This window comes from Otolemur garnettii, unplaced genomic scaffold (genome assembly GCF_000181295.1).
Source record: "Otolemur garnettii isolate 467f Iridium unplaced genomic scaffold, OtoGar3 scaffold00191, whole genome shotgun sequence".
NCBI classification, from domain to species: Eukaryota; Metazoa; Chordata; class Mammalia; order Primates; family Galagidae; genus Otolemur; species Otolemur garnettii.
The window spans coordinates 2,259,483-2,270,287 of record NW_003852586.1 but is presented as its reverse complement, the minus strand read 5'-3'; the positions used below and the strand labels follow the sequence as shown (position 1 = coordinate 2,270,287).

General features: G+C 39.3%; 1 protein-coding gene across 1 annotated transcript in view; it reads right to left on the bottom strand.

Annotated features, from left to right (window-relative positions):
- Positions 1 to 943: 943 nt before the first annotated feature.
- Positions 944 to 10,805, bottom strand: part of LOC100947201 (UDP-glucuronosyltransferase 2B17-like) — a 15,179-nt gene continuing 5,317 nt past the window's right edge. Inside the window, exons 3-6 of the mRNA XM_003800967.3 lie at positions 7,346 to 7,477; positions 4,604 to 4,691; positions 3,546 to 3,765; positions 944 to 1,333 (exon numbers count right to left, since the gene is read on the bottom strand). Coding sequence (XP_003801015.1) covers positions 1,054 to 1,333; positions 3,546 to 3,765; positions 4,604 to 4,691; positions 7,346 to 7,477 — 720 coding nt within the window. The 3' untranslated portion in view covers positions 944 to 1,053. The remainder of the gene's footprint in view (positions 1,334 to 3,545; positions 3,766 to 4,603; positions 4,692 to 7,345; positions 7,478 to 10,805) is intronic.

Below are 10,805 nucleotides of genomic sequence, written 5' to 3'. Positions count from 1 at the left end.
CTGTGTCCTATTGTGAAAGAAATGGATATGTGTGTCCATTCAATATTCTGTTTTTCTATAAAAATGTGTCAATTACTAGATGATACGTATGATTATTCGGCCATAAACTCTTCCTATAATTCTCCTAGAATCAATGTTTTTTATTTTTTAACTCATAATGAGTCTGGAGAAAACGTGTTGTGAGATGTGGACATGGACACATGGATATGTGTGTATCATGTATGTTTAGAGAGATGGAAAGTTCAGCAAGTCCCGTCACAGTGCTGCATTATCCTGTGTGTGCACATCTGTGTCATCACACCTTAACACTGAGACTGTACATCTGTTAAAAAATCCTGAAAATAGGAATGAAACTAGCCTGAAAAATCTCTGGAAATGACCTAAAAAATTTGTCTGTGAAACTAAATAGTTTGTAAGCTAGTTCAATTTTACATGAGGAAGCAGTTTTACAGGAGTTGCTGCATTTCTAAGGCACACACGTCCCCTGGGAAACACCTCAGGTTCTAAGAAGGTGAGTGTCGTGGTGTCTTCTGGAGAAGAAGGTTCAGGGACTGCATGTCCAGAGGTAGCAAAGCAGCAGTACCAGTCTCACAATAGCAAAAAGCCAGGAAAGACTTTATGTAGAAACTAATCTTTGTATAGTTTTTTGAGTAATACTTGAAACAACAAAATTCTGCTCTAGATAAAAGGATTCTGAGTATTGATACTGTGAGTGGACTTGTTACTGTTCTTGTATGCGCACATAATATGTGAAACATAGCTAAGCTCAGTACATATTTGTTTGCATAATTTGTGAATTAGAACAATACATTTATCCATACACCATTTTGACTTATATGATTTTTACATTTTCCAGTTTTTAACAATGTTCAACATGTAATAATTTTATCTTTCAAATAGGAACTAAATCTCTGAAAAGTCTGATTCTGACTTGACCAGATAAGTAGGGAAAGGTGTTTTGTCCCAGGAGGAGAATCTCCAAAACGCCCCTCTTGCTGGCATTCACCTGGGGGACCCACAGGTGAAGATTCCAGCTTCAGTTCTGGGACCCAGCTACTCCTGCTTCCCCTTCTTCCTCTGGGCAGCAAACTTCCGGTAGCAGAGCAGACAGCACTTTGTGAGGACAAACATCACAGCTGCCCTGCAGGCCAGCAGGAAGCCAATCACGTCCAGGGAGTGGTACTGGGCCCAGCTGAGGTCGTGGGCTGCAACCCGCAGGTGCTTGGCTCCTCCGTGGCGCATGACGAACTCGATCCAGAAGACCGCTCGATCCAGGGGCTTCATTGGCTGGTCATGGTGAATTTTAGACAACCTCACAGCATTCTCTTTATAACTGCAGGAGAAACAAAAGATTCCATCACTGAGAGTAAGTTTATTGGCTAATGTTATCAAATGCATAAAAAAGTTTATGCTTCACTTAATTTTCAAGGAGAAGAACCAAAGCAAACAGACAACCTTCAGAATGGGAAGAGATATTTGCATTTTATGTTTTTTTAATTTATTTATTTTTCTTACATATACATGTGTTTATTAGGTTTTCACTTTTGCCTTCACAGAATTAAAAAGGCTAAATTTAATGACAATAACAATGTTTAACATAATAACTGAGAACAAAAACCTCATAAAGAACTAATGAAGATAAATACATTCAGAAAAGAAATCAAATGATTGCTGCATCAAAATATTAAGCAATAATAATAATAATAATAATGCAAAGAAAGTAACATTCACATTTTCAGATAGGAGTATGTCTATTACAGAATACTTTGATCAGTTAACTTTTTCTTCTTATTTTGTTTTTTCCAAAATTTCAAAAAATGGACAACTAATATTTATAAATAAAAGTAAAAGATAATTAAAAAGAAAACAGATCATGCCAAATCTTACAGACAATAGAGAAAGAAATACTTCAAAATCATTCTACTTAATCTGGACAGGCAAGAGAGATGAATAGAACTTTCACTAAAGAGAATATACAAATGGATAATAAAATATGAAAAAATTCTCATCATCCCCAATCGTCAGAGAAATGTAAATCAAAACCACCCTAAGATATCACTAACCCCAGTGAGAATGGCCCACATCACAAAGACTCAAAGCAGCTGATGTTGGCGCAAATGTGGAGAGAAGGGAACACTTTTACACTGCTGGCGGGACTGTAAACTAACACAACCTTTTAGGAAGGAAGTATGAAGAATTCTCAAAGAACTCAAAATAGATCTCCCATTTGATCCTGAAATCTACCCAGAAGAAAAATAATCATTTTATCATGAGGACATTTGCACTAGACTGTTTATCTCAGCTCAATTTACAATTGCCAAATTGTGGAAACAACCTAAATGCCCACCAACCCAGGAATAGATTAAGCTGTGGTATATGTATACCATGGAATACTATTCAGCCACTAAAAAATATGGAAACTTTACATCTTTCCTATTAACCTGGATTGGGTGGAACACATTCTTCTTAGTAAAACATCACAAGAATGTAGAACCAAGAATTCAATGTACTCAGTTCTAATAGGAAGGCAAGATATGGGCTAATACAAGGCGGTTGGAGAATGAGGGAATGGGGAGAGGGCGGGAGAGAGGGGCATTAGGACCATGATGTTTGGCGCACCTCTTGGGGGCAGGACACAATTGTAAGAGGGAATTACAATTGCAATCAGTGTAACCTAATTCTTTGTACCCTCAATGAATCCCAAACAATAATAATAAAAAGGGAACAAAATTTCAATACTCACAACATGGATGAAACAAAAAAATTATGCTTAGTGAAAAAGCTATTTTTAATACACCAGAAAGTGTATGATTCCCATATCTGATACCTATAGAGAATAATCTGTAGAGAAAATACAAATTAGCATTTCCTGGGATCAGGTGTTCATAGGAGGAGATTGATATGCCTTACAAAATTTCCTTGGGATGATATAGAGGTTTTAAAATTATAGTGTCATCTCATAACTCCATAAACATACTAAATATATTTAAAATTTACATTTGAATATATCAATTTTATCCTTTGTAAATTATATCTACTATAGAATCTATCAAAATAATAACAGTATAAAAATAAACCTTGAAATGAAAGAAAAGAAATAAATGAAGAAATTTTAGTAACTGAATTAAAATCTTTTCTTATATTTCCAAGTTCATTACTCCTTTTAACTGTGGATTCTGTCTTAATTGTAAAAATTCATCTTGTTTATTCTTCTCTGTGTATCTGAAGCTATTTTTATATAGAAAATTTTTTCATGAATTAATTAACCATTAAGTTTATTGGGTTCAATGCAACTATGAACCTAAGTACCTGGTGGGAAATGAAAGCAAGTTGCTGATTGATTAGTTTTTTTTTTTTTTAATTTCCAAATAGTAGGGGGTTTGTAGCATTTATATCCACTAAAATTTATAATTTTAAAATATAAAAATAATTTAAATTGTTTTCAAAACCAATTTACTAAAAATATACTAATGAATTAATTTCATTTACTAATGATAAGAGAACCTGTCTATAAATACCACCTAATAAAAAGTCATGCTACTCACATGGGGTCATTAATGACCATCTTCAGAGCACTGAGCAAATCAGCACTGGACATTGTGGTGAAGTCCAAGGTGACAGCTGCTCCCTTGGCCCTCATGTGAGCCATGTTGTCAGGTTGATCCGCAAACAAAGGAATGCCCAGCATGGGGACCCCATGGTAGATGGCTTCGTACATGCCGTTGGTTCCACCATGAGTTACAAAAGCCTTGGTTTTGGGGTGACCTAGAATTGGGTGAATTTCATCAAAATTATTCAGTATACATCTCAGGGATAAAATGGGAAAGGCACATTATAGGACAGTGAAAGGGGAATATTTTCTATATAGCAGACTAGACTCCAACAAACCACCAGAACTGCTCTGAGATTCAGAGGCAGAAGGACCTACTTATGCTGGAGAGAGAAGTGAAGTGTGCATGGAGGAAATGCTGTGTGACTTGAGAACAAGATTACTAAGGGACAATGAAAAATCACATTCTGGATAAAAGAAATGAAATGTACAAAGAAAAAGAAAAGACAGGGTCAGGCATGTAAGCATTTGTTCTCTTAGGGAAATGGTGCAGTCACTTCTTTGCACATGCAAGGTGTCCAGGCAGCAGGGAGTGTGACAGGAGCAGGGCTGAAGTCACAACAAGCACAGGTCACACTCCTCTGTGAAGGTGACATCACTTTATAGTAGGGACTGGGGATTCCTTCCCACAGACAATGCAGAATCACTGGAGACGGAAGAGGAACTGTGATGCTCAGTGTCATGTGAAATCACTCTCAGAAGGGAGAAAGTCAAGGTAAAGTTGCTTCGATAGAGGTAGGAGACAGAGACACCCTTGGGAGCTGAAATAGACACTTTTGTTTCTGGACATAACCAATATGAGAGTGTGTAGGAAAATGCCAACTGCTATAGGTTATTCTTCCCCCCACCCTGGGCATAGAACATGTGTGTAAAGCAGCTGGCTTTTATTCTTGAGTTTTCAAAAATAAATATTTTTTATGTTAAGCTATTAACCTACTATCACCCTAATTGGCTGTGACTCATGTATTCAGTATTTTTCCCCCAGAATCTTACCAAGAAGGTCATTCTGGGGCAGCCATTTGTACAGCCGAGTATTGGGTCCCAAGGTATCTGGTTTCTTGCCATCAAATCTCCACAGGACCTGTTCCGGTGGAGAAAATACTTCATTCCATGAGTAGAAATCCAAAGTTAAGGCAAGTTATCTCTCTAAAGGGATTGTCAGTGTTCTAGTTAAACCCTTCATATAAACTATGGAGAAGTGAGCACAAGGCTGGTAAGTCATGAGAACGACTCAAACTGTAGGTAAATAGAATAACCAGGATTTATGGGTTACTGTCAAGATCAATGTGGTATCCAAGGAATTCTGAGTAACTTACACAAATGATTCCTACATTGGTAAATTCAGGCATTTTAGAAATTATTTTCCAGGCAATAAAATTCTAGTACAAAAAACATACACTTGCAATGATGTACATGTATTTGATTTATTTTACACTAGCTTCACTCCTCTAAAGCTAAAATTAATCTGTTTTTATGAATTTGTTCTCCAAAATGTCTTATTTTCAATTATTTTGGATATATAATAGTTGTATATATGCATAGACTACTTGTGATATACTGGTACATGGATACAATGTGTAATAATCAACTCACAGTAATTGTAGTATGTGAGGTCTGACAATTAATTTCATGAACTCATCCTAGCAAACATGCTACCTGCCCTGTTGCTCAATGTTACCACCGTCACCTTCCAAGAACTCCCCATGGGAAGCTGTGCACTGACACCAGCACCTAGTCCACCTTTCTCAGTAATTCTGAACCTTTTTTCTGGAATGGCCATATGAGCTGTTATCATATTACCTTTGATGTCCTGAATGTCATCCAATGTCTTCCTTTTAATATTTCCTTTATATTCCAGTAAAGAAAAAAGTCACAGGGGGCCAGATCAGGCGAGTAGGGAGGGTGTTCCGGTATGGTTACTTACTTACTGGCTAAAATCTCCCTCAGATGCAGGGACATGTGAGTTGTTGTTTTGTCACCATGCAAAGGCCATGATTTGTTGGCCATGATTTTCATTTACAATTTTCTAGACATTTTTCCATCAATATTTCCTTGGTCTGCTATGCATTTCACTGCCAGCTAATGACTTAGTCCACAATTTGACAAATTTTTGCAATGTTTTCATCAGTTCTGGTCAGTACTGTTTACCTTGACCTCTCCTCATTAGTGATGCTCTCTTTCCCCTCAGAAACACTTTAATCCATTTGTAGACTGCCATTCTCTTCATGGCATAAACTTGAATTAACATGTCCCTGATTTCACCTCCACTCTTGCCAAATTTTAGAAGAAAGTTACAAATACCTGTTTGTTGCTCTAATTCAACCTCCCAACCACTCACAAAAATAGGCAACAACAATAATGAGCCCTGCTCAGCAAGACACCGTCATATGTTGTCACAAATCCAATTGTGAGATCTGCTGTCCTAGGTCAGGAAGCCTTACTGAGTTGTGTGAACAGTGTTGCCAATGTAAGTGCTCAGGGGCAGGTTTGTGAACTTAATTTCCTGACCCGCCGCCTCACCTCAAGCTTTTGAGTGAAATGAGTAGTAGTAGTTTTTTTTTTGTAGTAGTTTTTTGATATTTGCCTATTACATAAGTAACTTCATTAGAGGTTGCCATTTACTGATTTGCAAAATATCCACATCCATAAAATCAAGTGCTTGTGAGAAAGGTGTTGATGCTGCATCAGAGTTTCCATCACACTGTCAGACACATGTCACTAAACACCTCTCTCCAGTAAGAGTCGAAGTGACAACATTTGACTGGGATTCAGAGGGTTATCACTGATGCCAGTTATGAAAATTCTTTTATTGTAGAAAAATAGAGCCAGTGGGCAGTTTATAAATAACAAGGCACTTATTCAAAATGTCTAAAATTGTATTTGCTATACTTTGCTTGACTGAGTATTGCCACTTAGCCAACAGACTGTAGCAGTGGTTAATACCATGTCCTATAACACAGCCATGTCCACGTCCAGTACCAAAATAAGGCTATTGTAGAATTCCCAAGTAATCGTCATAGACTTGAGGAAAATTTAACTTCCACTTGGTGTTTGGGTGTCAATGTCCACTTTTCACCATAAAATCAACCCAAATGGTTAGAAGTCTTTGCAGACAGAAAACTAAGATAATAATTCCTGAGCACACATAGACCACAAGTATATTCTATACATGAGAAATTAAGTTCCTACTATGTTCTATGGGGCATCTGAACCCCCTCCCATTCTTGGCTCCTTCTGATCAGCTTCCTCCTTTATTCCCTTCTCCTCCCTCAGTCAGGACAAGTGTCAGCCTGGAGGTGACATTAGATGCCTAGGTCCTGCCTCAGGGCAGGACACCATCTTCACGATTTTCATTATATGCTGCCAGGAAGGCAGGAAAGTTGTTCTCTTTCTCTAAATCTCCCTGGCTAGGTGGGTACCTGGAGGGTGACCGGTCAGCCAGGCCATCTTTCTCTGAGCAGCTCCCTGCCCAGCACACCAAATAGGCCTGTTCCACATGTGTAGGAGGCACAGAAGGTCAATTGCATGGGAGCCTAGACTGCAATGCACCTGAGACTTCTCTCAAGGCCTGCTTCCTGCCACTGTGCTAGCACAGATATGCACTAAATTTCCCTCCTTTCTGATAAGATCTCAGGGTGCACAGTGCCCTCAGGAGGTCTGTTAGCTATCAGGCAGTTAACCTTTCAGACAGACTCATTCAGACTCAACTGTTCACCAGTTGTCATTTTATCTAACCTTTTGTGGGATCTGGGCAAGGGCTGCAGCAATCACATTGGCCCTTTCTTCCTTCATGTTGCTGACCATTGACCCCAGAGAAAACACCACAACACCATTTTCTCCTGAGCTCTGGATGAAGTCTTCTATCTCCTGTGAAGAAAGAATGTGTCCATCACAAACATGTATGTTTATCAGCACAAGGAACATGATTGGAAGGATGGTCACAAACATCTAGAACCAAGGTGTTGCTGTTGCCTTGGAGTATGAAAAGAAAAGTATGTGCTATCAGGAAGTATCAGAGTAAGCGCTGATGTTTATCTGACTTAATCACAAATATTTTTAGAAAGATCAAGCATTATGTGATCGGCAACTTCCATTGCAGATATTTGTGCAAACACGTGCTGTGTGTGTGCATGTGTGTACATGCATGTGGGAGGAAGAAATAAAGAGGACCTACTGCCATGTCGCCAGGAGAGGGAGAGCTAGAAAGTAACATGCCAAGACTCTTCATATATATTGTTGGATTTACTGACACAGGTTATTGAAGGCAGCTTCCCTTGGCTTCAATTATATAAAATTATAGTTCTATTAAGTCTCTTTTGTTCATTTCAGGCATTTTAATGTGGAATTACTTTTTTTTTATTGTTGAGGATTTATTGGGGGTACAAAGAACCAGGTTACATTGATTGCATTTGTTAGGTAAAGTCACTCTTATAACTGTGTCCCACCCCAAAAGTGCCACACATCATGACCCCCAACCCCTCTCTCCTTCCCTCCCTCTGCTCTGCCTTATTCCACCCCCCACCATGTACTAGTTCATTAATTGTCTTCATATCAAAATTGAGTGCATAGGATTCATGGTTCTCCATTCTTGTGATGCTTTACTAAGAACAATGTGTTCCACTTCCATCCAGGTTAACAAAAAGGATGTAAAGTCTCCCTCTTTTTAATGGCTGAGTAGTATTCCATGGTATATATATACCACAGCTCCTTAACCCATTCCTGGGTTGGTGGGCATTTAGGCTGTTTCCACATTTTGGTGATTGTAAATTGAGCTGCAATAAACAGTCTAGTGCAAGTGCCCTTATGGTAACAGGATTTTTTTCCTTCTGGGTATTTGTTTGGAGCCTTTCCCTATGAGCCGTGAGGAAATCTTCCTGAGGATTGGGATGATGTTATATCTATAGTTCTTCAGTTCTATAATCTTTTACATGTCACTTAAAGTTTGTCGGAGTTTCCCATTCTTTTCCTCTAAAGACATACACACAGACACAAAGACACACATACTCACTTAAAAGCAGAACATTAAGACACATTGATAGCTGGGATGATGACATTGTGATTTGGAGCTTTATTGCAATAGCCCAGGTGTCCCATTTGCAATACAGAATTACATGGCATATAGTAACAAAGTTGAATGATCACATTTCTTTGGAAATTGTTTGGGTATGAAGTATTCATATCATGACATTACACTGTTAAATTGATGTGCTACTTACAACTGACTGGGATGGACTGTCCTTGCCCCTCACCGTGTCCCACCCAGAGCACCTGCCCCCTACCCTCCAGACAGCCAGAACTTCCTGTCATGGCCCCCTCTCTGTTCTGAGCTGTCCATGCTAATGTCTGGATGTCCTGGTACACATGTGCTTGGAGTTGATAGAAAATTATATGACTTTTATTTGTCAGTGTGAGCCAGTTGTTTAAATACATTCTGTACGAAATAATTTCAAATTGCACAGTGGATTCTCAGCACAGAAAAACAAACAACAGCAACCATAAATCCCCAAAATAAGCAAAGAAGACCCCCAAAAAAATCCCCAAAGAAATGTAGACCCAAGTATTTCCTGGATATTATGTCAAAATTATTTACTCATTTTTGATGTTGTTGTTCCTTTCATATTAAATTCATATATTGTCTTTTCTTCCTTTTGAAGTAATGATCAATTCTTGCAGCATAACAAATGAACTTTCATATATAAACCCTTGGTATAAATCTTCTTCATAAAACTATTGTTTTCTCCAAATATTCCTAATTTTCAAACCATAGTTTTAACCAAAAGACATCAGTCTTAGTAGGAGGGTGCTGTGTTAATATTCCACATAATACATGGGGCACTCAGGTATCTGTGCAAACCGGGTATCTGAAGCCATGTTCTATGTGACCTGAGTTCAATGTTTTATCTCACTGGCTCCCTGCCCCCCAAACCTCTTTACCCATTGAGTACAGAAGAAATTCAATCTGTCTGTACAGATTCATTACTGATCTCATTCTGTGATATATTTAAGAAAATAACACAAGATCAATGTCAGAAATTTTGTGAGAGTATGAAAATGTAAAAAAAGATACTTTCACCCACACTCTCTGTCAGAGACACTCCCAATTTAAAGTTTGTGTGCCTTCATTATGCTTTGAATTCTGTTCATGTAACTCTAAATACTTATGTGACAAATAGAGCAGAACCCCTGTAAGTGGCCAACAGAGAGAAACTGTCAGCATATGGACATGGTCACCATAAGGAGTGAGGGCTACTGTGCTGACATGAAGTGTGGTGCATGTCCAGTCTGTGAAAATGAGGTCAATTTAAGGAGGTGGTCAGTGCAGGGAGGTGGTCAGCTAGGGAGGTTCTTCTATACATAGAAAATTTTTTTCTTATTGAATGTACCTTTTTGTCCTGTGAAAAACTGTGCTCTTGTTGTCTTTATCATTTTGTCCCTGAGTTTCCAACTAAACTTGCATTAGGGCTGACTATTTATTTACTTATTTATTTTAGGTTTTGGCCTTTAATCAGAAAAAGTGTTGATTGAAAGTATGCAACAGAGAGGGGGTGAAAGCGGCCGGGCCATGAAACCTCGAGTAAAATAGAATGTCCTTAAATGAAGTGTTCACCTATGAAAATCCAGAACCTCCAGCCCTATCCTGGGCATAAAGAACACAGAAGCAGAACCTTGATGTACCCAGGGAAAAGGGAGGAGGTTGTCAGGGGTGCAGAGGCTCCCAGGCTGCTGTGTAGAGGGGGAACTCTCTTTGGAATGGGCTGAATAAAGCCCCCCAGCTCCCCCTGCACACCTCATACCCACTGCAAAGGAAAAAGGAGAAAGACAAAACTCAGAGTGAGGTCCTGAGGACTGAGAGCAGCCTAGCGGGCAGGGTCTGGATAACTGACCGCCCACCCGGCCGCCCATCCTTCTGTGGCTGTGGCTGTGGCTGTGGCTGTTCTCTCCAGACCCTAGTGGACAGCACGTCCTCTGATTTGCTTTTGCCTCTCTCTGGCCCAAGCTCTGGTGAGTTCCGGGCCTTGAAGCAAATGATGCTGCAGCTCACATTGTCACACCCTGCGCCATAGCCAGTGGGGTCTGGTGCCGGGCATTGATCCAGCAGCTGTTCCCAAGGGTGACAATAACCGAAGCTCCCCATTTTCATCACGCTGGCTGATCTTTGATTGAGTGAATTCTCCAGCTTCCTGGCTGCTCTTCA